Below are 26,015 nucleotides of genomic sequence, written 5' to 3'. Positions count from 1 at the left end.
CCTATCCTAGGTATTCCTTAAAGAGGTGGGGTTTCAGGTGTCTCCGGAAGGTGGTGATTGACTCCGCTGTCCTGGCGTCGTGAGGGAGTTTGTTCCACCATTGGGGGGCCAGAGCAGCGAACAGTTTTGACTGGGCTGAGCGGGAACTGTACTTCCTCAGTGGTAGGGAGGCGAGCAGGCCAGAGGTGGATGAACACAGTGCCCTTGTTTGGGTGTAGGGCCTGATCAGAGCCTGGAGGTACTGAGGTGCCGTTCCCCTCACAGCTCCGTAGGCAAGCACCATGGTCTTGTAGCGGATGCGAGCTTCAACTGGAAACCAGTGGAGAGAGCGGAGGAGCGGGGTGACGTGAGAGAACTTGGGAAGGTTGAACACCAGACGGGCTGCGGCGTTCTGGATGAGTTGTAGGGGTTTAATGGCACAGGCAGGGAGCCCAGCCAACAGCGAGTTGCAGTAGTCCAGACGGGAGATGACAAGTGCCTGGATTAGGACCTGCGCCGCTTCCTGTGTGAGGCAGGGTCGTACTCTGCGGATGTTGTAGAGCATGAACCTACAGGAACCTACAGGAACGCCCACCGCCTTTATGTTAGTAAGGGAATACCCCCCTGTATTGGACAAAAATGAATGGCAAGTCATTGGCATCGGACAAACCATATACACATTGGCCAATACCACCCAATTCGGCGTTGATTCATGCAAAGTGTATTGCAAATGCCATATGGCAATTGCCAGTTGTAACACTTTAAAAATTCAACAGGGGGCAAATGCGCTCCACCGGGGTTTTTCATATTGGAGATGTAACCCAAGTCAATGTCCAAAAGTAAAATTTTGAAAAAATGAAATTTTTTTCAAAAACTTATCACCCCTTAAAAAAGTGCTTTCTGGACCGTTTTTCGAAATTCTTTCGATTTTTTTGTCAATTACACATGTGTAAGAACTGTATGAATATACTTTTGTCCAATTTTATTATCATAATTTTTTTTTTTTTTTATATGCGCATAAGGAATATGTTTTGTCCAATTCCAATATGATTTCATAGGAAGTCAAAAGTCAAAAGTCAAAAATGTCAAAATTTTGTAAAAACTTCACACACCCATAAAAAGTGCTTTCTGGACCGTTTTTCGAAATTCTTTCGATTTTTTGTCAATTACACATGTGTAAGAACTGTATGAATATACTTTTGTCCAATTTTATTATCATAATTTTTTTTTTTTTTTTTTTACATGCGCATAAGGAATATGTTTTGTCCAATTCCAATATGATTTCATAGGAAGTCAAAAGTCAAAAGTCAAAAATGTCAAAATTTTGTAAAAACTTCACACACCCTTAAAAAGTGCTTTCTGGACCGTTTTTTGAAATTCTTTCAATTTTTTGTCAATTACACATGTGTAAGAACTGTATGAATATACTTTTGTCCAATTTTATTATCATATTTTTTTATATATTTTTTTAAATTGTGCATAAGGATTTTTTTGTGGGCCAAATGACGTAAGAAATTTGACATGCTCAAAAATCCTGCAGAAATGCAAAATTGACTGGCCTGATGAACTCGGGATGGCCGGGCAGTGATAGTTGTTCCTTTCCATCACTCGTTGTGTTGACTTCATCATGTCCATTTTGTGATGTTTTTCACTATATAATCATATTGCAAGTGCACGTGCATTTGCAATATGTTTCAATGTGCATTTACCATATGAAATTTGACCTTGCTCAAAAATGCAAAATTGACTGGTCTGATGAACACAGGATGGCCGAGCAGTGATAGTTGTACATTTCCATCACTCGTTGTGTTGATTTCATCATCTCCGTTAGGTGATGTTGTTTCACTATAGAATCATATTGTAAGTGCACGTGCATTTGCAATATGTTTCAATGTGCATTTACCATATGAAATTTGACCTTGCTCAAAAATGCAAAATTGACTGGTCTGATGAACACAGGATGGCCGAGCAGTGAGAGTTGTACCTTTCCATCACTCTTTGTGTTGATTTCATCATGTCCATTTGTTTATGTTTTCTCACTTTTGCAAAGTCACTGTGCATTTGCAATATGGTTCAATGGGCAGGTACCATCACGAATTTGTCATGCTATAAAAATCCTGCAGGAATGTGAAATTGACTGGCCTGATGAACACAGGATGGCCTGGCAGTGATAGTTGTTCCTTTCCATCACTCGTTGTGTTGATTTCATCATGTCCATTAGGTGATGTTTTTTCACTATAGAATCATATTGCAAATGCACGTGCATTGTTGTGCAACTGGTAACCCAAAAATTAAAATATGGTTGTAAATGCATTTACCGGGACGCCTATTGTCCATGCCCGCTATGGGAGTACCCTACTATGGCCCTCTATCTATGGAGTCCGTCCTGAGTGCTTTATGGACTGTTTAAAATATTCTGATGGATACGCATGTTGTGCAACTGGTGATTGAAAATAGGCACCTGGTAACCCCCCAAAAAATATGCTTGTAAATGCATTTACCGGTCATTCTGATATTAATGCTCGCTATGGGAACACAGGATGGCCGGGCAGTGATAGTTGTACATTTCCATCACTCGTTGTGTTGATTTCATCATGTCCATTAGGTGATGTTTTTACACTATAGAATCATATTGCAAGTGCACGCGCATTTGCAATATGTTTCAATGTGCATTTACCATATGAAATTTGACATGCTCAAAAATGCAAAATTGACTGGTCTGATGGACACAGGATGGCCGAGCAGTGATAGTTGTACATTTCCATCACTCGTTGTGTTGATTTCATCATGTCCATTAGGTGATGTTTTTTCACTATAGAATCATATTGCAAATGCACGTGCATTGTTGTGCAACTGGTAACCCAAAAATTAAAATATGGTTGTAAATGCATTTACCGGGACGCCTATTGTCCATGCCCGCTATGGGAGTACCCTACTACGGCCCTCTATCTATGGAGTCCGTCCTGAGTGCTTTATGGACTGTTTAAAATATTCTGATGGATACGCATTGTTGTGCAACTGGTGATTGAAAATAGGCACCTGGTAACCCAAAAATGAAAATATGGTTGTGAATGCATTTACCGGTCATTCTGATATTAATGCTCGCTATGGGAACACAGGATGGCCGGGCAGTGATAGTTGTACATTTCCATCACTCGTTGTGTTGATTTCATCATGTCCATTAGGTGATGTTTTTACACTATAGAATCATATTGCAAGTGCACGCGCATTTGCAATATGTTTCAATGTGCATTTACCATATGAAATTTGACATGCTCAAAAATGCAAAATTGACTGGTCTGATGGACACAGGATGGCCGAGCAGTGATAGTTGTACATTTCCATCACTCGTTGTGTTGATTTCATCATGTCCATTAGGTGATGTTTTTCACTATAGAATCATATTGCAAATGCACGTGCATTGTTGTGCAACTGGTAACCCAAAAATAAAAATATGGTTGTAAATGCATTTACCGGTCATTCTGATATTAATGCTCGCTATGGGAACACAGGATGGCCGGGCAGTGATAGTTGTACATTTCCATCACTCGTTGTGTTGATTTCATCATGTCCATTAGGTGATGTTTTTACACTATAGAATCATATTGCAAGTGCGCGCGCATTTGCAATATGTTTCAATGTGCATTTACCATATGAAATTTGACATGCTCAAAAATGCAAAATTGACTGGTCTGATGAACACAGGATGGCTGAGCAGTGATAGTTGTACATTTCCATCACTCGTTGTGTTGATTTCATCATGTCCATTAGTTGATGTTTTTTCACTATAGAATCATATTGCAAGTGCACGCGCATTTGCAATATGTTTCAATGTGCATTTACCATATGAAATTTGACATGCTCACAAATGCAAAATTGACTGGTCTGATGGACACAGGATGGCCGAGCAGTGATAGTTGTACATTTCCATCACTCGTTGTGTTGATTTCATCATGTCCATTAGGTGATGTTTTTTTCACTATAGAATCATATTGCAAATGCACGTGCATTGTTGTGCAACTGGTAACCCAAAAATAAAAATATGGTTGTAAATGCATTTACCGGTCATTCTGATATTAATGCTCGCTATGGGAACACAGGATGGCCGGGCAGTGATAGTTGTACATTTCCATCACTCGTTGTGTTGATTTCATCATGTCCATTAGGTGATGTTTTTACACTATAGAATCATATTGCAAGTGCGCGCGCATTTGCAATATGTTTCAATGTGCATTTACCATATGAAATTTGACATGCTCAAAAATGCAAAATTGACTGGTCTGATGGACACAGGATGGCCGAGCAGTGATAGTTGTACATTTCCATCACTCGTTGTGTTGATTTCATCATGTCCATTAGGTGATGTTTTTACACTATAGAATCATATTGCAAGTGCGCGCGCATTTGCAATATGTTTCAATGTGCATTTACCATATGAAATTTGACATGCTCAAAAATGCAAAATTGACTGGTCTGATGGACACAGGATGGCCGAGCAGTGATAGTTGTACATTTCCATCACTCGTTGTGTTGATTTCATCATGTCCATTAGGTGATGTTTTTACACTATAGAATCATATTGCAAGTGCGCGCGCATTTGCAATATGTTTCAATGTGCATTTACCATATGAAATTTGACATGCTCAAAAATGCAAAATTGACTGGTCTGATGGACACAGGATGGCCGAGCAGTGATAGTTGTACATTTCCATCACTCGTTGTGTTGATTTCATCATGTCCATTAGGTGATGTTTTTTCACTATAGAATCATATTGCAAATGCACGTGCATTGTTGTGCAACTGGTAACCCAAAAATAAAAATATGGTTGTAAATGCATTTACCGGTCATTCTGATATTAATGCTCGCTATGGGAACACAGGATGGCCGGGCAGTGATAGTTGTACATTTCCATCACTCGTTGTGTTGATTTCATCATGTCCATTAGGTGATGTTTTTACACTATAGAATCATATTGCAAGTGCACGCGCATTTGCAATATGTTTCAATGTGCATTTACCATATGAAATTTGACATGCTCAAAAATGCAAAATTGACTGGTCTGATGGACACAGGATGGCCGAGCAGTGATAGTTGTACATTTCCATCACTCGTTGTGTTGATTTCATCATGTCCATTAGTTGATGTTTTTTCACTATAGAATCATATTGCAAGTGCGCGCGCATTTGCAATATGTTTCAATGTGCATTTACCATATGAAATTTGACATGCTCTAAAATGCAAAATTGACTGGTCTGATGGACACAGGATGGCCGAGCAGTGATAGTTGTACATTTCCATCACTCGTTGTGTTGATTTCATCATGTCCATTAGTTGATGTTTTTTCACTATAGAATCATATTGCAAGTGCACGCGCATTTGCAATATGTTTCAATGTGCATTTACCATATGAAATTTGACATGCTCAAAAATGCAAAATTGACTGGTCTGATGGACACAGGATGGCCGAGCAGTGATAGTTGTACATTTCCATCACTCGTTGTGTTGATTTCATCATGTCCATTAGGTGATGTTTTTCACTATAGAATCATATTGCAAATGCACGTGCATTGTTGTGCAACTGGTAACCCAAAAATAAAAATATGGTTGTAAATGCATTTACCGGTCATTCTGATATTAATGCTCGCTATGGGAACACAGGATGGCCGGGCAGTGATAGTTGTACATTTCCATCACTCGTTGTGTTGATTTCATCATGTCCATTTGTTTATGTTTTCTCACTTTTGCAAAGTCACTGTGCATTTGCAATGTGGTTCAATGGGCAGGTACCATCACGAATTTGTCATGCTATAAAAATCCTGCAGGAATGTGAAATTGACTGGCCCGATGAACTCGGGATAGCTGGGCAGTGATTCTGGTTCATCTCCATGGCTCGTTAGGGTTGATTTCAGAATGTCACTTTTGGTGATGGTCCCTCTCCGTTTAAACATATTGCTAATGTACAAAAGTCAACTAGCAAGTCAGTGTCCACCAGTCAATTAGATGTCATTCTGACACCAAACTGATACCAATTGACACCAAACCCACTTTTTCCAACTCATTTAGAAGCCAACTATCACATATGTCAGAGCAGGCCCATAATTCACAGCGCCATTAGTTTAAAACATAATAAAAACGTAAAACACATAGTTACGTTCTAGCTGCGGGTCCAGGTCAGACATTATGTGAAGGCCTATGTGAGGCGACCCCGAATCCCGAGTTTCGGCTCGATAGGTCCTTCGGTGCCCGAGTAAAACCCTAATTGGTGCTGAAAATCCATTTTTTTCAATGCCTTGCTATGGGGTCCTTGAATGAGCTATCGGACCGAAACGTTGTGGTCCGTCTCTATGGCCCGAGCCGGTTTCAATGCACCTAGTCTTGTGTCTCTGAGACTTTTCTTAATGTCGCCATTTTCGTAATGGTCAAAATGAATTGAAGACATTGCAAATGTACGAGGCTATTTCTCGGTCCGAGAACCTTCTAGAGCCACCTAACTCACCACGCACTATCGACCCGAGGCCTAGAACAGGTTTCTAAAGTTTCGGAACTCTAGGTCTGACGGTTCTTTTTTAGCTCGAACAAAGCTAACTATTGGAGGCACTGTCTGTCTCTACAAACCCCAATACGTCCCTCCTTCCAAGTTGTGTGTCTGTGTGATTTAGTTTTCCTTTGAAATTTTATGGGAAAAATGACTGATTTACAGTTCATGGGGGTTGCCTAATCACACATATGAAGTTTTGGACAGATCTGACTTTTTAACCCCTCGAAACAGCCCCTGAGACACCAATTAAGGCACTTCCGGTTGGCACAGGAAGCTATAAGTCAACACATATCCTCACTGGGCTATGCTTTTACAGAATCCTGAGTTTTAAGTCCTTACGTTAAGAATTGACTGATTTACACAGGGTTGAATGCACTATGTCTATCAAACTGCAGGCAGGTAATGGAAAAACACTTTTAGGGTGATTTTAACCACTTCCGGTTGGTCCAGGAAGCTTAGAATCAACACAGGTAGACCTCATACTGGCCTGATGGACTGTTACCAAAGACAGGTTCATACGGCATTCATAACCCATATAGACTTCAGGTTGAATTTAGGGGTAAAGGCAATGTATTCCTATGGGGAGAGAAATCAATGCAAACTTTTTGAAGTAAACACCATCTTTTAACTATTAAGGGTTAATGCCACACTGTCAACGTTAGGCTTGCACGGATCGGAAGGACCTTAGGAACATACCTGAGGTCGAATTGTGCTTCTCACCCTAACGGTTCTCTCACTGTCACCCAAAAGCAAATGACGTTGTGGGGCAGGCTTCATTTTGGGCCTACTTTTCTAATGGTCGCTGCGCTCAGACCGAGCGAGCTACGGTCAAGCGGGATATCTCGTTGAACTCGGCACGGCCTAGACATTATGTTTATGCCATTGCCTGCTCTCTGTGTCTTTAAGAACCACACTTTTTCACTCCATCCTTGCTGTGTGTGCGTGTGAGAGCTTTTCTTTGACATCTGCTGGGAGAAATGACTGATTTACAGTTCATGAGGGTTACCTAGTCACACATATGAAGTTTTGAAAAGATCTGACCTTTTTAACCCATGGAAACTGCCACTGTGACACCATTAAAGGCACTTCCGGTTGGCACAGGAAGCTATAAATAAACTCATATCATGATTGGGGTATGCCTTTACAGAATCCTGAGTTTTAAGTCTTTACGTTAAGAACTGAGTTATTTACGGAGGGTTTAGTGAGTGTGTGTTATTTCAGAAAATCATAGAAAATCACAGAAATCTCGCAGAGCTCCGCAGCACACTTTAAAAAGATTCGTAAGAACAACCTGCAACTGGATCTGTAACCGTTGAAAAAAAAAACACCTATCCGTGAACATCACCAAGGTGTCGTTGTACGATTTCTCTTAAATGACGATAGATAAATGGCTGGTTCTTTTTTTATTGACACCGGAGGCTCCTTGACTTTGACGTGAAGTGGAAAAATAATTTCTCTATTTTCATTTTGGACCTTTAATCCCAGATAAATGGCCATAACTCAAAAACCGTTGAGGCCTAGACGCCATCTTGTTCGGGGCCAACTGCCCATTATGCCGCCCCTACGCTCACCGAGTTTCGGCTTCTAAATATTTTCAGTTTTCGAGATAAGGCCCCGTCGTGAATCGTGATGTTTTGTAGCAATAGCCATATGATTGCTTATGCCCTCTTGTGGGAATTTCCGGGACATGGGAAAAATGACATAAATCTTATTATTTTTGTAAAACGGAAACCGAATGTCCGACAACGTTCATTTGATGACTTCCTGGTAGGTCCGGCCCTGCCGCTCGGCCCGACGCCGTCCGCGAATTTTACAAACGATTTCGGACGTCTAGTAAGGGACCGTACATTTGCAATATGGACTTTCTCACTAACCATACAGGTACTGCCGAATTCTTCCCTTAATGTATGTTGAGAACGACAGGGTGTTGTCCAGGATCACGCCAAGGTTCTTAGCGCTCTGGGAGGAGGACACAATGGAGTTGTCAACCGTGATGGCGAGATCATGGAACGGGCAGTCCTTCCCCGGGAGGAAGAGCAGCTCCGTCTTGGCGAGGTTCAGCTTGAGGTGGTGATCCGTCATCCACACTGATATGTCTGCCAGACATGCAGAGATGCGATTCGCCACCTGGTCATCAGAAGGGGAAAGGAGAAGATTAGTTGTGTGTCGTCTGCATAGCAATGATAGGAGAGACCATGTGAGGTTATGACAGAGCCAAGTGACTTGGTGTATAGCGAGAATAGGAGAGGGCCTAGAACAGAGCCCTGGGGGACACCAGTGGTGAGAGCGCGTGGTGAGGAGACAGATTCTCGCCACGCCACCTGGTAGGAGCGACCTGTCAGGTAGGACGCAATCCAAGCGTGGGCCGCGCCGGTGATGCCCAACTCGGAGAGGGTGGAGAGGAGGATCTGATGGTTCACAGTATCGAAGGCAGCCGATAGGTCTAGAAGGATGAGAGCAGAGGAGAGAGAGTTAGCTTTAGCGGTGCGGAGCGCCTCCGTGATACAGAGAAGAGCAGTCTCAGTTGAATGACTAGTCTTGAAACCTGACTGATTTGGATCAAGAAGGTCATTCAGAGAGAGATAGCGGGAGAGCTGGCCAAGGACGGCACGTTCAAGAGTTTTGGAGAGAAAACACAGTAGTGATGGGCAGCTGGAAGCATTTTGTATTTCTTCATCAACATATTTATGCTTTTGTTAATGAAATAACGAGAAAAAATATATTCTAAATGAAAGAAACAAAGTGTTCCCAGAAATATCTCTTTGACATAGGGTCCAGCATATCTCTTGATGATTTCTTCCTCAAAGAAATCTCGAGCCATGATACCTGAAAAAGAAGGCAACAGTGAATTATTGTGGAAACTCTATTGCAGTCCGTGAGGTGTAGGCTACAATATTTTATGTACCTTTTGGTTTGTAATAGCCAAACTTAAATATATATATAACATGTTTACCAAGCCTTTCCATAAGTCCACACAAGTTTCTTCAACTGTCTTCTAACTGTGATTAAAGCAATGTTGATGTGACGTGATGCCAGCAGATTACAGATGGCCTTTGCTGATCGCTCATCATCTTCATTCATGAGTGACTCGATGGCTTGAATAGTCTCGCTGGAAATATGGGTGACAGCTGATGCATTAGTCCAGAGTCAGGCGGTATTGGCATGTATACTACAGTATGTACTGTAGGCTATGTTTACTTGTCAGACTGCACAGTAGCCTAATAAACAAATGCAGGCGGCTTCTATCTTGAAAATGCTTTAAACGCAAAATGTAGGATAAAGCTGAACAGTACTGTATTTCTTCATCAGCATCTTTATCCTTTCCTTAAAAGAATGATAAAAATACACTTTCAAAATGCAGATGTTTATTTACTTCAAATCAAAGTGTATTTGTCAAGTGTGTTGAATACGACGAATACAACAGGACCTTACAGAGAAATGCTTACTGACAGGCTCTAACCAATAGTGCAAAACAATCGTATTAGTTGAACAATGGTGATGTAAAGAAATAAAAACAACAGTAAAAAGACAGTGAAAAACAGTAGCGAGGCAATATACAGTAGCGAGGCTATAAAAGTAGCGAGGCTACATACAGACACCAGTTAGTCAGGCTGATTGAGGTAGTATGTACATGTAGATATGGTTAAAGTGACTATGCATATATGATGAGTAGCAGTAGTGTAAAGAGTGGTTGGTGGGTTGCGGGGCGCAATGTAAATAGTCCGGGTAGCCATTTCAAGTAACCTGTTCAGCAATCTTATGGCTTGGGGGTAAAAAACTGTTCAGAAGCCTTTTTGTTCTAGACTTGTTACTCCGGTACCGCTTGCCATGCGGTAGTAGAGAGAACAGTCTATGATTGGGGTGGCTGGGGTCTTTGACAATTTTTAGGGCCTCTGACACCGCCTGATGGAGAGGTCCTGTATTGCAGGCAGCTTAGCCCCAGTGATGTACTGGGCCATACGCACAACCCTCTGTAGTGCTTTGCGGTCGGAGGCCGAGCAATTGCCGTTCCAGTCAGTGATGCAACCAGCCAGGATGCTCTCAATGTTGCAGCTGTAGAACCATTTGAGGATCGCAGGACCCATGCCAAATCTTTTTAGCTTCCCGAGGGGGAATTGGCTTTGTCATGCCCTCTTCACGACTGTCTTTGTTTGTTTGGACCATTCTAGTTTGTTGGTGATGTGGACACCGAGGAACTTGAAGCTCTCAACCTGCTCCACTACAGCCCTGTCGATGACAGTGCTCGGTCCTCCTTTTCCTGTAGTCCACAATCATTTCCTTAGTATTGGTTACGTTGAGGGATAGGTTGTTATTCTGGCACGACCCAGCCAGGTCTCTGACCTCCTCCCTATAGTCTGTCTCGTCGTTGTCGGTGATCAGGTCTACCACTGTTGTGTCATCTGCAAACTTAATGATGGTGTTGGAGTCGTGCCAGGCCATATGCAGTGATGGATGAACAGGGAGTGCAGGAGGGGACTGAGCATGCGCCCCTGGGTGGCTCAGTGTTGAGGATCAGCGTGGCAGATGTGTTGCTACCCACTCTCACCACCTGGGGGTGGCCCGCCCAGAAGCCCAGAAGTCGAGGATCCAGTTGCAGAGGGAGGTGTTTAGTCCCAGGATCCTTAGCTTAGTGATGAGCTTTAAGGGCACTATGGTGGGTTAATGGTGTTGATGTGAGCCATGACCAGGTTTTCAAAGCACTTCATGATCACAACTGAGAGTGCTACGAGTCGGTAGTCATTTAGGCAGGTTACCTTGGTGTTCTAGGCCAAAGGCACTATGGTAGCCTGCTTAAAACATGTTGGTATTACAGACTCGGACAAGGAGAGGTTGAAAATGTAATTGAATACACTTGCCAGTTGGTCAGCGCATGCTCGCAGTACACGTCCTGGTAATACGTCTGGCCCTGCGGCCTTGTGAATGTTGACCTTTTGAAAGGTCCTACTCACATCAGCTGCGGAGAGCCTTCCGGAACATCTGGTGCTCTCATGCATGTTTCAGTGCCATTTGCCTCGAAGCAAGCATAGAAGTAGTTTCGCTCGTCTTGTAGCCTCGTGTCACTGGGCAGCTCTCGGCTGTGCTTCCCTTTGTAGTCTGTAATGGTTTGCAAGCCCTGTCACATATGATGAGGCCGGCAGCGTAGCCTAGTGGTTAGAGCATTGGACTAGAAACTAAAAGGTTGCAAGTTAAAATCCCTTAGCCGACAAAGTACAAATCTGTTGTGCTGCCCCTGAACAAGGCAGTTAACCCACTGCTCCTAGGTGATCTTTGAAAAAAAGAATTTGTTCTAAACTTGTTATGGCTGCAATCCCCCTATCAGGATAAGTGTCATCAACAACCGCTGAATAGCATAGCGCGAAATACAATAAATATTACTATAAATATTTATATTCATGAAATCACAAGTGCAATATAGGAAAACACATCTTAGCCTTTTGTTAATCCACCTGTTGTGTCAGATTTTGAAATTATGCTTTACAGCGAAAGCAATCCAAGCGTTTGTGTAAGTTTATCGATCGCACGATAAAACATTAAGTACACTTAGCATCAGGTGGCTCGGTCACGAAAATCAGAAAAGCAATCAAATTCATCAATTACCTTTGATGATCTTCGGATGTTTTCACTCACGAGACTCCCAGTTACACAACAAATATTATGTTTGTTCCATAAAGATGATTTTTGACGAAAATTCCAAATAGTTTCCATAATGTCCACAGAAACATTTCAAAAACGTTTTTTATAATCAAGCCTCGGGTTGTTTTTAAAATATATAATCGATAATATATCAATCGGCACTGTTTCTTTTTCAGTAGGAGAGGGAGAGTCAATGGTTGCCCCACTGTGTTGCCTAAGCAAAACTCATGCGAACACCCAGCTATCCACTGATGCGATGTTATCTTTCTCGCTCATTTTTCAAAATAAAAGCCTGAAACTATGTCTAAAGACTGTTGACACCTTGAGGAAGCGATAGGAAAAGGAATCTGGTTGATATCCCTTTAAATGGAGCAAAGGCAGGCTATGGAATATGGAGCTTTCAAAATAGAAGCCACTTCCTGGTTTGATTTTCCTCAGGTTTTCGCCTGCAGTATCAGTTCTGTTATACTCACAGACAATATATTGACAGTTTTGCAAACTTTAGAGTGTTTTCTATCCTAATCTGTAAATGATATGCATATTCAAGCATATGGGCCTGAGAAATAGGCCGTTTACTTTAGGAACGTTATTTTTCCAAACATAAAAATACTGCCCCCTAGTTGAAAGAGGTTCATATAAATAACGTCAGAGATGCAGGAAAGAGGAGTCTGTTGGGTGAATTTCTAAAACAAAAAAAGTACACGTGTTGTTTCTGCAGGAGGTACATAGAGATGTGGTGAATGAGGTTGATTGGAGGCTCTGGTGGAAATGGGCAAGTGTGTTTAGCCATGGAACAAACGTTAGTGTAGGGGTGGCAGTCGTTTTTGCACCCGCTCTGGCTCTGAGGAGCCTCATTCAGGCTCAGCGGGGGTGTTAAGGAACATCAGTTTGAACTAGTGGATGTTTGGAGAACTAGACATCCCAACACAAGACAGTATACATGGGTGTAGGTCTTTGGGGCTAGGGTGAGTGCAGCCCGACTCAATCAGTTTTACATGTCCAGGAATCAGCAATAGGGTGTTGGACTCTACCATTCTCCCGGTGGGTTTTTTGTATCACCACATTAACATGGCTCTGCTGTCTATTTCACCAGGGCCTCGGAATGCATCCTATTGCATCCTATTCCAGACTTTTTAGGAAGGTGGGGGCAGCGAAGAGAGGAGTATGAGTCTCAGAGTCAATGGTGGGATGTGTGAAAAATCCAAATTCGGCTTTTTTGTAAACAGTATACAGCTCTCTCACCCTCAGAGGTTACGAGAGTATTGGGGGAACTCGAGCGTAGTATAAGTCTGGTGGAGGTAGAGCTGGTAAGGTAAGGCAATGTAGGTCTCCATGCGAATTAAGCTCAATTACGTAGGGACCTTGGCAGTTTTATCCGGGTTAAAGCGAATGACGCACTTGTAAGAGCTAGTTCTCCATGCTCAAGGAGATGGATGCTCCCAGCTCCTCCTCCTTTGGTTTGGAAAGACAGAGCGCTGAAGCCAAGGGTATGCATTGTCAATGGCTGTCCAATGTGCGGTTGACCTCTGTGGTGGGGGAGATGCGGGAGCAGACTGTGGAGTTGTATTCTGAATTGTACAGGGCAGAACTGTGTGATCCTATTTGTGCTCAGGTTTTGTTTGCAGACCTCTCTAAGCTCTCTCTGGCAGAGAAGGATGATATTGACATTCCCCTGTTCTCCCATGAACTGGCAGAGGCCGTAATCCAGATGTCCCCCGGCCGTGCACCGGGGTCGATGGACTCCCAGTGGATTTTAATAAACATTTCTGGGGAATAATTGCACTGGACTTCTATTGTATGTTCGTGAGTGCATTGGGTTAGGAGAGTTGCCGATGAGCTGTCGTCGTGCGGATCTGACTCTCCTACACAAGAAAGGGGACTTGTGTAAATTTAGGAACTGAAGGCCTGTGTCATTGCTTTGTGCGAACTACAAGATATTTGCCAAGGTCGTCGCTAACAGGATGATGTTCCATCTGGACTCTGTAGTACACAAGGACCAGACGTATTTTATCCCAGGATGCTCCATCATGGACAGCTTGTTCTTAATCAGGGACATGTTGGACTTGTCGAGAGTTTCTAATGTGAACTTTAGACTGGTCTCTTTTGACCAAGAAAAGGCTTTTGATGGAGTGGAGCATGAGTATCTGTTTAATGTGATGTCGGTGTTTGGGTTTGGGGAAATGTTTTTGGCCTGTGTGAAGATGTTGTATGCTGGGTATGCTGGGTGTCATGTATGGTCAAGGTGGGAGGGGGGCTCAGTAGGCCAGTCTGGGTGAGGTGGGGCATTAGACAAGGATGCTCTCTATCGGTGCAGTTATATACACTAGCCATTGAGCCTTTTTTGGGCCTGCTACGCAGGAGACTGCAGGGAGTGTGTTGGACAGGCATGGGTGTGTTGACAGGCATAGCAGTGTCGGTGTATGCAGATGACGTTTCTGTGATGGTCAGGGATGGGCAGAATATGTAGGCACTTGAGACTAGTCTGAAGGTGTACGAAGGAGTTTCTTCAGCTAAGGTGGACTGGGGCAAGAGCAATGTTCTGTTATGTGGGGCATGGAGGGATAGCCCCCCCTCTGCTTCCAGGGCTTTTTCCAGGGAGTTTGTATGTATAGTGCGTATGTTATCGTATGTGTGGGTATGCGTGTGTCTGTGCAAATGTTTGTGCTGCTTCACAGTCCCCGCTGTTCCATAAGGTGTTTTTTAATCAGTTTTTTAAAATCAAATTTTACTGCTTGCGTCAGTTACTTGATGTGGAATAGAAGTTCCATGTAGTCATGAATGAAAAACACTTATGAATTTAATCCCCTATTGATTTGATTCGTCTGTATACTGCATTTCAGCTTTAAGATGCAATTGTATAAACAATTAAGTAAACCTGACTGTATTAAATGAATGTAATTCATAACTCATACATTTCTCACTTTACTTTCCCTGCTCCCTCACCCTTCTCTCTCTCGCTCTCTTCCTTCCCATCCCTTTCTCTATTTCTGCTGCTGTGCATTCAGGTACCAGAGCAGTGGGACCCCCATGGTAATCCCCAGACCAGTCTGTCAGCCCAAGTGCTTCCCTCAGGCACACCCTTCCCTACCCAGCCACAGCACAGCACCTCGGTCCCCGACTCTACAGAGGGCTTCGACCTCAACAAGCCCGACCCATACGACCTCTATGAGAAGTCTAGGGCCATCTATGAGAGTAGGCGTGAGTATTGTTTCATGGTATAAGGCAGTGGCGATTTTAGCATGTAAATGTAAATCTTGGTGGGGAAAACTCACTTTTTTATTGCATGCCAGCAAAGCCACTCTTCCTGTTTCTGCACTTTAGTATTTTCCTTGACTGGGAACATATGACAAAGTAATATTTGCTTCATCCAGTAGTGGCAGAAATTAGCTCTAATACAAACAAAAACGAACAACCAAATCAACATATAGTAGCTTCATTACATTAATGATATACCCCCTGTAGGTGTAAAACAAATATATATATATATATATATATCTATATACAGTGGGGAGAACAAGTATTTGATACACTGCCGATTTTGCAGGTTTTCCTACTTACAAAGCATGTAGAGGTCTGTAATTTTTGTCATAGGTACACTTCAACTGTGAGAGACGGAATCTATAAAACTATCCAGAAAATCACATAGTATGATTTTTACGTAGTTAATTAGCATTTTATTGCATGACATAAGTATTTGATCACCTACCAACCAGTAAGAATTCCGGCTCTCACAGACCTGTTAGTTTTTCTTTAAGAAGCCCTCCTGTTCTCCACTGTATTAACTGCAGCTGTTTGAACTCGTTACCTGTATAAAATACACCTGTCCACAAGCTCAATCAAACAGACTCCATCCTCTCCACAATGGCCAAGACCAGAGAGCTGTGTAAGGACATCAGGGATACAATTGTAGACCTGCACAAGGCTGGGATGGGCTACAGGACAATAGGCAAGCAGCTTTGGTGAGAAGGCAACAACTGTTGGCGCAAGTATTAGAAAATGGAAGAAGTTCAAGATGACGGTCAATCACCCTCGGTCTGGGTGTCCATGCAAGATCTCACCTCGTGGGCCATCAATGATCATGAGGAAGGTGAGGGATCAGCCCAGAACTACACGGCAGAACCTGTTCAATGACTTGAAGAGAGCTGGGAACACAGTCTCAAAGAAAACCATTAGTAACCCACTACGCTGTAATGGAATCAAATCCTGCAGCGCATGCAAGGTCCCCCTGCTCATGCCAGTGTGCTGTGTCCAGGCCCGTCTGAAGTTTACCAATGACCATTTGGATGATCCAGAGGAATAATGGGAGAAGGTCATGTGGTCTGATGAGACAAAAATAGAGCTTTTTGGTCTAAACTCCACTCGCCGTGTTTGGAGGAAGAAGAAGGATGAGTACAACCCCAAGAACACCATCCCAACCGTGAAGCATGGAGGTTGAAACATCATTCTTTGGGGATGCTTTTCTGCAAAGCGGACAGGACGACTGCACCGTATTGAGGGGAGGATGGATGGGGCCATGTTTCGCGAGATCTTGGCCAACAACCTCCTTCCCTCAGTAAGAGCATTGAAGATGGGTTGTGGCTGGGTCTTCCAGCATGACATCGACCCGAAACACACAGCCAGGGCAACTAAGGAGTGGCTCCGTAAGAAGCATCTCATGGTCCTTGAGTGGCCTAGTCAGTCTCCAGACCTGAACCCAATAGAAAATCTTTGGAGGGAGCTGAAAGTCCGTATTGCCCAGCGACAGCCCCGAAACCTGAAGGATCTAGAGAAGGTCTGTATGGAGGAGTGGGCCAAAATCCCTGCTGCAGTGTGTGCAAACCTGGTCAAGAACTACAGGAAATGTATGATCTCTGTAATTGCAAACAAAGGTTTCTGTACCAAATATTAAGTTCTGCTTTTCTGATGTATCAAATACTTATGTCATGCAATAAAATGCTAATTAATTAATTAAAAATCATACAATGTGATTTTCTGGATTTTTGTTTTATGTTCCATCTCTCACAGTTGAAATGTACCTATGATAAAAATGACAGACCTCTACATGCTTTGTAAGTAGGAAAACCTGCAAAATCGGCAGTGTATCAAATACTTGTTCTCCCCACTGTATATATATATATATATATATATATATATATTGGTTCTGTGTTCATGTACAGATGCTTCATTTTTTTTAAATCGCTCTATGTTCTTTATTATTATACTCACCAACTTTTATTTTTTATTTATTTTTTATTTCACCTTTATTTAACCAGGTAGGCTAGTTGAGAATAAGTTCTCATTTGCAACTGCGACCTGGCCAAGATAAAGCGTAGCAATTCGACACATACAACAACACAGAGTTACACATGGAATGAACAAAACATACAGTCAGTAATACAGTAGAACAAAAGAAAGCAAAAAGTCTATATACAGTGAGTGCAAATGAAGTAAGTTAATTAAGGAAATAAATAGGCCGTGGTGGTGAAGTAATTACAATATAGCAATTAATCACTGGAATGGTAGATCGGTAGAAGGTGAATGTGCAGGTACATATACTGGGGTGCAAAGGAGCAAAATAAATAAATACCAGTATGGGGATAAGGTAGGTAGATAGATGGGCTGTTTACAGATGGGCCATGTACAGGTGCAGTCATCTGTAAGCTGCTCTGACAGCTGCTGCTTAAAGCTAGTGAGGGAGATGTGAGTCTCCAGCTTCAGAGATTTTTGCAATTCGTTCCATTCATGGGCAGCAGAGGAAAGACAAAGGAGGAATTGGCTTTGGGGGTGACCAGTGAGTTATACCTGCTGGAGCGCATGCTACGAATGGGTGCTGCTATGGTGACCAGTGAGCTGAGATAAGGCAGGGTTTTACCTAGCAGAGACTTGTAGATAACCTGTAGCCAGTGGATTTGGCGACAAGTATGAAGCGAGGGCCAACCAACGAGAGTGTACAGGTCGCAATGGTGGGTAGTGTATTGGGCTTTGGTGAGAAAACGGATGGCACTGTGATAGACTGCATCCAGTTTTTGAGTAGAGTGTTTTAGGTTATTTTATAGATGACATCACGTCGAGGATCGGTAGGATGTTCAGTTTTACGAGGCTATGTTCGGCAGCATGAGTGAAGGATGCTTTGTTGCGATATAGGAAGCCGATTCTAGATTTAATTTTGGATTGGAGATGCTGAATGTGAGTCTGGAAGGAGAGTTTACAGTCTAACCAGACACCCAGGTATTTGTAGTTGTCCACGTATTCTAAGTCAGAGCCGTCCACATTAGTGATCAAATCTAATCTAATCAAATCAAATGTATTTATATAGCCCTTCGTACATCAGCTGATATCTCAAAGTGCTGTACAGAAACCCAGCCTAAAACCCCAAACAGCAAACAATGCAGGTGTAAAAGCATGGTGGCTAGGAAAAACTCCCTAGAAAGGCCAAAACCTAGGAAGAAACCTAGAGAGGAACCGGGCTATGTGGGGTGGCCAGTCCTCTTCTGGCTGTGCCTGGTAGAGATTATAACAGAACATGACCAAGATGTTCAAATGTTCATAAATGACCAGCATGGTCGAATAATAATAAGGCAGAACAGTTGAAACTGGAGCAGCAGCACAGTCAGGTGGACTGGGGACAGCAAGGAGCCATCATGTCAGGTAGTCCTGGGGCACGGTCCTAGGGCTCAGGTCCTCCGAGAGAGAGAAAGAAAGAGAGAATTAGAGAGAGCATATGTGGGGTGGCCAGTCCTCTTCTGGCTGTGCCGGGTGGAGATTATAACAGAACGTGGCCAAGATGTTCAAATGTTCATAAATGACCAGCATGGTTGAATAATAGTAAGGCAGAACAGTTGAAACTGGAGCAGCAGCATGGCCAGGTGGACTGGGGACAGCAAGGAGTCATCATGTCAGGTAGTCCTGGGGCATGGTCCTAGGGCTCAGGTCCTCTGAGAGAGAGAAAGAAAGAGAGAAGGAGAGAATTAGAGAACGCACACTTAGATTCACACAGGACACCGAATAGGACAGGAGAAGTACTCCAGATATAACAAACTGACCCTAGCCCCCCGACACATAAACTACTGCAGCATAAATACTGGAGGCTGAGACAGGAGGGGTCAGGAGACACTGTGGTCCTATCCGAGGACACCCCCGGACAGGGTCAAACAGGAAGGATATAACCCCACCCACTTTGCCAAAGCACAGCCCCCACACCACTAGAGGGATATCTTCAACCATCAACTTACCATCCTGAGACAAGGCCGAGTATAGCCCACAAAGATCTCCGCCACGGTACAACCCAAGGGGGGCGCCAACCCAGACAGGCCGACCACAACAGTGAATCAACCCACCCAGGTGACGCACCCCCCAGGGACGGCATGAGAGAGCCCCAGCAAGCCAGTGACTCAGCCCCCGTAACAGGGTTAGAGGCAGAGAATCCCAGTGGAAAGAGGGGAACCGGCCAGGCACAGACAGCAAGGGCGGTTCGTTGCTCCAGAGCCTTTCCGTTCACCTTCCCACTCCTGGGCCAGACTACACTCAATCATATGACCCACTGAAGAGATGAGTCTTCAGTAAAGAGTTAAAGGTTGAGACCGAGTTTGCGTCTCTGACATGAGTAGGCAGACCGTTCCATAAAAATGGAGCTCTATAGGAGAAAGCCCTGCCTCCAGCTGTTTGCTTAGAAATTCTAGGGACAATTAGGAGGCCTGCGTCTTGTGACCGTAGCGTACGTGTAGGTATGTACGGCAGGACCAAATCAGAGAGGTAGGTAGGAGCAAGCCCATGTAATGCTTTGTAGGTTAGCAGTAAAACCTTGAAATCAGCCCTTGCTTTGACAGGAAGCCAGTGTAGAGAGGCTAGCACTGGAGTAATATGATCAAATTTTTTGGTTCTAGTCAGGATTCTAGCAGCCGTATTTAGCACTAACTGAAGTTTATTTAGTGCTTTATCCGGGTAGCCGGAAAATAGAGCATTGCAGTAGTCTAACCTAGAAGTGACAAAAGCATGTATTAATTTTTCTGCATCATTTTTGGACAGAAAGTTTCTGATTTTTGCAATGTTACGTAGATGGAAAAAAGCTGTCCTCGAAATGGTCTTGATATGTTCTTCAAAAGAGAGATCAGGGTCCAGAGTAACGCCGAGGTCCTTCACAGTTTTATTTGAGACGACTGTACAACCATTAAGATTAATTGTCAGATTCAACAGAAGATCTCTTTGTTTCTTGGGACCTAGAACAAGCATCTCTGTTTTGTCCGAGTTTAATAGTAGAAAGTTTGCAGCCATCCACTTCCTTATGTCTGAAACACATGCTTCTAGCGAGGGCAATTTTGAGGCTTCACCATGTTTCATTGAAATGTACAGCTGTGTGTCATCCGCATAGCAGTGAAAGTTTACATTATGTTTTCGAATAACATCCCCAAGAGGTAAAATATATAGTGAAAACAATAGTGGTCCTAAAACAGAACCTTGAGGAACACCGAAATTTACAGTTGATTTGTCAGAGGACAAACCATTCACAGAGACAAACTGATATCTTTCCGACAGATAAGACCTAAACCAGGCCAGAACATGTCCGTGTAGACCAATTTGGGTTTCCAATCTCTCCAAAAGAATGTGGTGATCGATGGTATCAAAAGCAGCACTAAGGTCTAGGAGCACGAGGACAGATGCAGAGCCTCGGTCCGATGCCATTAAAATGTAATTTACCACCTTCACAAGTGCCGTCTCAGTGCTACGATGGGGTCTAAAACCAGACTGAAGCATTTCGTATACATTGTTTGTCTTCAGGAAGGCAGTGAGTTGCTGCGCAACAGCCTTCTCTAAAATTTTGAGAGGAATGGAAGATTCGATATAGGCCGATAGTTTTTATATTTTCTGGGTCAAGGTTTGGCTTTTTCAAGAGAGGCTTTATTACTGCCACTTTTAGTGAGTTTGGTACACATCCAGTGGATAGAGAGCCGTTTATTATGTTCAACATAGGAGGGCCAAGCACAGGAAGCAGCTCTTTCAGTAGTTTAGTTGGAATAGGGTCCAGTATACAGCTTGAAGGTTTAGAGGCCATGATTATTTTCATCATTGTGTCAAGAGATATAGTACTAAAACACTTGAGCGTCTCTCTTGATCCTAGGTCCTGGCAGAGTTGTGCAGACTCAGGACAACTGAGGTTTGGAGGAATACGTAGGTTTAAAGAGGAGTCCGTAATTTGCTTTCTAATAATCATAATCTTTTCCTCAAAGAAGTTCATGAATTTATCACTGCTAAAGTGAAAGTCATCCTCTCTTGGGGAATGCTGCTTTTAGTTAGCTTTGCCACAGTATCAAAAAGGAATTTCGGATTGTTCTTATTTTCCTCAATTAAGTTAGAAAAATAGGACGATCGAGCAGCAGTAAGGGCTCTTCGGTACTGCACGGTACCGTCCTTCCAAGCTAGTCGGAAGACTTCCAGTTTGGTGTGGCGCCATTTCCGTTCCAATTTTCTGAAGCTTGCTTCAGAGCTCGGGTATTTTCTGTGTACCAGGGAGCTAGTTTCTTATGAGACATTTTTTTAGTTTTTAGGGGTGCAACTGCATCTAGGGTATTGCGCAAGGTTAAATTGAGATCCTCAGTTAGGTGGTTAACGGATTTTTGTCCTCTGGCGTCCTTGGGTAGGCAGAGGGAGTCTGGAAGGGCATCAAGGAATCTTTGTGTTGTCTGTGAATTTATAGCACGACTTATGATGTTCCTTGGTTGGGGTCTGAGCAGATTATTTGTTGCAATTGCAAACGTAATAAAATGGTGGTCCGATAGTCCAGGATTATGAGGAAAAACATTAAGATCCACAACATTTATTCCATGGGACAAAACTAGGTCCAGCGTATGACTGTGACAGTGAGTGGGTCCAGAGACATGTTGGACAAAACCCACTGAGTCGATGATGGCTCCAAAAGCCTTTTGGAGTGGGTCTGTGGACTTTTCCATGTGAATATTAAAGTCACCAAAGATTAGAATATTATCTGCAATGACTACAAGGTCCGATAGGAATTCAGGGAACTCAGTGAGAAACGCTGTATATGGCCCAGGAGGCCTGTAAACAGTAGCTATAAAAAGTGATTGAGTAGGCGGCATAGATTTCATGACTAGAAGCTCAAAAGACGAAAACGTCATTTTTTTTTTGTAAATTGAAATTTGCTATCGTAAATGTTAGCAACACCTCCGCCTTTGCGGGATGCACGGGGGATATGGTCACTAGTGTAGCCAGGAGGTGAGGCCTCATTTAACACAGTAAATTCATCAGGCTTAAGCCATGTTTCAGTCAGGCCAATCACATCAAGATTATGATCAGTGATTAGTTCATTGACTATAATTGCCTTTGAAGTAAGGGATCTAACATTAAGTAGCCCTATTTTGAGATGTGAGGTATCATGATCTCTTTCAGTAATGACAGGAATGGAGGTGGTCTTTATCCTAGTGAGATTGCTAAGGCGAACACCGCCATGTTTAGTTTTGCCCAACCTAGGTCGAGGCACAGACACGGTCTCAATGGTGATAGCTGAGCTGACTACACTGACTATGCTAGTGGCCAGTGATGCTGGACGGGCGAGCAGGTGCGGGCAGTGATCGATTGAATAGCATAAATTTAGTTTTACTTGCGTTTAAGAGCAGTTGGAGGCCACGGAAGGAGATTTGTATGGCATTGAAGCTCATCTGGAAGTTAGTTAACACAGTGTCCAAGGAGGGGCCAGAAGTATACAGAATGGTGTCGAGAGCAACATCATTGATGTATACAGAAAAGAGAGTCGGCCCGAGAATTGAACCCTGTGGCACATCCATAGAGACTGTCAGAGGTCCGGATAACAGTCCCTCCGATTTGACACACTGAACTCTATCAGAGAAGTAGCTGGTAAACCAGGCGAGGCAATCATTTGAGAAACCAAGGCTGTCGAGTCTGCCAATAAGAATGTTGTGATTGACAGAGTCGAAAGCCTTGGCCAGGTCGATGAATATGGCTGCACAGTAATGTCTCTTATCGATGGTGGTTATGATGTCGTTTAGAACCTTTTTAGAAGTAGAATCTCAAACTGAGGTGCACCCATGACCAGCTCTGAAACCAGATTACATAGCGGAGAAGGTATGGTGGGATTCGAAATGGTCAGCAATCTGTTTGTTAACTTGGCTTTCGAAGACCTTAGAAAGACAGGGTAGGATAGATATTGGTTTGTAGCAGTTTGGGTCTAGAGTGTCACCCCCTTTGAAGAGGGGGATGACCGTGGCAGCTTTCCAATCTTTGGGAATCTCAGACGATACGGAAGAGAGGTTGAACAGGCTAGTAATAGGGGTTGCAACAATTTCGGCAGATAATTTTAGAAAGAGAGGGTCCAGATTGTCTAGCTCGGCTGATTTGTAGGGCCCAGATTTTGCAGCTCTTTCAGAACTTCAGATATCTTGATTTGGGTAAAGGAGAAATTATGGGGGCTTTAGCCAGTTGCTGTGGCTCGTGCCAGGCAGTTGACCGGGGTAGGGGTAGCCAAGTGGAAAGCATGGCCAGCCGTAGAGAAATGCTTATTGAAATTCTCAATTATAGTGGATTGGTGGTGACAGTGTTTCCTAGCCTCAGAGCAGTGGGCAGCTGGGAGGAGGTGCTCTTATTCTCCATGGACTTTACAGTGTCCCAGAACTTTTTTGAGTTAGTACTACAGGATGCACATTTCTGTTTGAAAAAGCTTGCCTTAGCTTTTCGAACTACCTGTGTATATTTGTTCCTAACTTCCCTGAAAATTTGCATATCACGGGGGCTACTCGATGCTAATGCAGAACACCACAGGATGTTTTTGTGCTGGTCAAGGGCAGACAGGTCTGGAGTGAACCAAGGACTATATCTATTCCTAGTTCTACATTTTTTGAGTGGGCATGCTTATTTAAGATGGTGAGGAAGGCCCTTTTAAAGAATAGCCAGGCATCATCTACTGACGGGATGAGGTCAATGTTATTCCAGGATACCCTGGCCAGGTCGATTAGAAAGGCCTGCTCGCAGAAATGTTTCAGGGAGCGTTTGACAGTGATGAGGGGTGGTCGTTTGGTCGCAGACCCATTACGGATGCAGGCAATGAGGCAGTGATCGCTGAGATCTTGATTGAAAACAGCAGAGGTGTATTTGGAGGGTGAATTAGTTAGGGTGACATCTATGAGGGTGGCCGTGTTTACTGATTTGGGGTTGTACCTGGTAGGTTCATTGATAATTTGTGTGAGATTGAGGGTATCAAGCTTAGTTTGTAGGATGGCCGGGGTGTTAAACATGTCCCAGTTTAGGTCACCTAGTAGCGCGAGCTCAGAAGATAGATGGGGGGCAATCAATCCACATATGGTATCAAGGGCACAGCTTGGGGCAGAGGGAGGTCTATACCAAGCGGCAACAGTGAGAGACTTGTTTCTGGATAGGTACATTTTTAGAAGTAGAATCTCAAATTGTTTGGGTACAGACTTAGACAGTAATACAGAACTCTGCAGGCTATCTTTGCAGTAGATTGCAACACCGCCCCCTTCTATCTTGGCGGAAAACGTTATTGTTAGGAATGGAAATGTCAAGGTTTTTGGTGGTTTTCCTAAGCCAGGATTCAGACACGGCTAAGACATTTGGTTTTGGCATAGTGTGCTAAAGCAGTGAGTAAAACTAACTTAGCCTGTTAGTCCTATAGGGGCAGTATTTCATTTTTGGATAAAAAGACGTGCCCGTTTTTAGCGCAATATTTTGTCACGAAAAGATGCTCGACTATGCTTGGAATTGATAGTTTTGGAAAGAAGACACTCTGACGTTTCCAGAACTGCAAAGATTTTCACTGTGAGTGCCATAGAACAAAATCTGCAGGCAAAACCAAGATGTTTGAGCGACCAGGAAATCAACAGGATTTCTGAAGGCACGTTTTCCATGATCGCCTTATATGGCTGTGAATGCGACAGGAATGAACGGACACTTCCTATCGTTTCCCCAGGTGTCTGCAGCATTGTGACGTATTTGTAGGCATATCATTGGAAGATTGACCATAAGAGACTACAATTGCCAAGTGTCCCGCACGGTGTCTGCGTGGAAATTGGTGCGCAAAAGTCAGCTACCAGTATTTTTCCATCCGAATCAGAGAAGAATGCACGCTTCCAGGGACGGCATTTCAATGAAGAGATATATGACAAAACACCTTGAGGATTGATTCAAACAACGTTTTCCATGTTTCAGTCGATATTATGGAGTTAATTCGGAAAAAAGTTCGACGTTTAGGTCACTGAATTTTCGGTTAGTTTCGGTAGCCAAATGCATAGTAACAAAACGGAACGTTGTGTCCTACACAAGCATTTTTCCTTTGGAAAAACTGGACATCTGCTATGTAACTGAGATTCTCCTCATTGAAACATCTGAAGTTCTTCAAAGGTAAATTATTTTATTTGATCCCTTTGCTGGTTTTTGTGAATATGTTGCGTGCTAAATGCTAACGCTAAATGCTAAGCTAGCTATCACCACTCTTACACAAATTATTGATTTTCTCTTGTTCTAAAGCATATTTTGAAAATCTGAGACGACAGGATTGTTAAGAAAAGGATAAGCTTGAGAGCAGGCATATTTATTTCATTTCATTTGCGATTTTTAGAAATCGCTAACGTTGCGTTATGGTAATGAGCTTGAGCTGTAGTCACGCTACCAGCAGAGGAATAAAACTCCCTAGCTAGTTAAGGAGTAGGCTTCTAATGTTAACATGCATGAAACCAAGGCTTTTACGTTTACAGAAGTCAACAAATGAGAGCACCTGTGGGTTGGGAGTGGAGCTAGGCACTGCAGGACCTGGATTAACCTCCACATCACCAGAGGAACAGAGGAGAAGTAGGATAATGGTACAGCTAAAGACTATACGAACTGGCCGTCTAGCACGTTCAG

The 26,015-nt window shown here is 43.2% G+C and overlaps 1 protein-coding gene and 1 long non-coding RNA gene across 2 annotated transcripts in view; both read left to right on the top strand.

The window, feature by feature from the left end:
• The window catches only part of LOC118373220 (membrane-associated guanylate kinase, WW and PDZ domain-containing protein 2-like), a 132,105-nt gene that overhangs the window by 67,509 nt on the left and 38,581 nt on the right, over positions 1-26,015 (top strand). The window contains exon 7 of the mRNA XM_052505639.1: positions 15,158-15,350. Coding sequence (XP_052361599.1) covers positions 15,158-15,350 — 193 coding nt within the window. The remainder of the gene's footprint in view (positions 1-15,157; positions 15,351-26,015) is intronic.
• LOC127922059 (uncharacterized) lies at positions 2,211-6,360 on the top strand. The gene is made up of 3 exons (XR_008110351.1): positions 2,211-2,777; positions 3,751-4,724; positions 5,312-6,360. It is a non-coding gene; the product is annotated as an uncharacterized LOC127922059 (long non-coding RNA).

Source organism: Oncorhynchus keta, unplaced genomic scaffold, assembly GCF_023373465.1.
Source record: "Oncorhynchus keta strain PuntledgeMale-10-30-2019 unplaced genomic scaffold, Oket_V2 Un_contig_244_pilon_pilon, whole genome shotgun sequence".
In the NCBI taxonomy this organism is placed as follows: Eukaryota; Metazoa; Chordata; class Actinopteri; order Salmoniformes; family Salmonidae; genus Oncorhynchus; species Oncorhynchus keta.
Note: the sequence above shows the minus strand (reverse complement) of the source record. Positions and strands in the feature narration are given on the sequence as shown.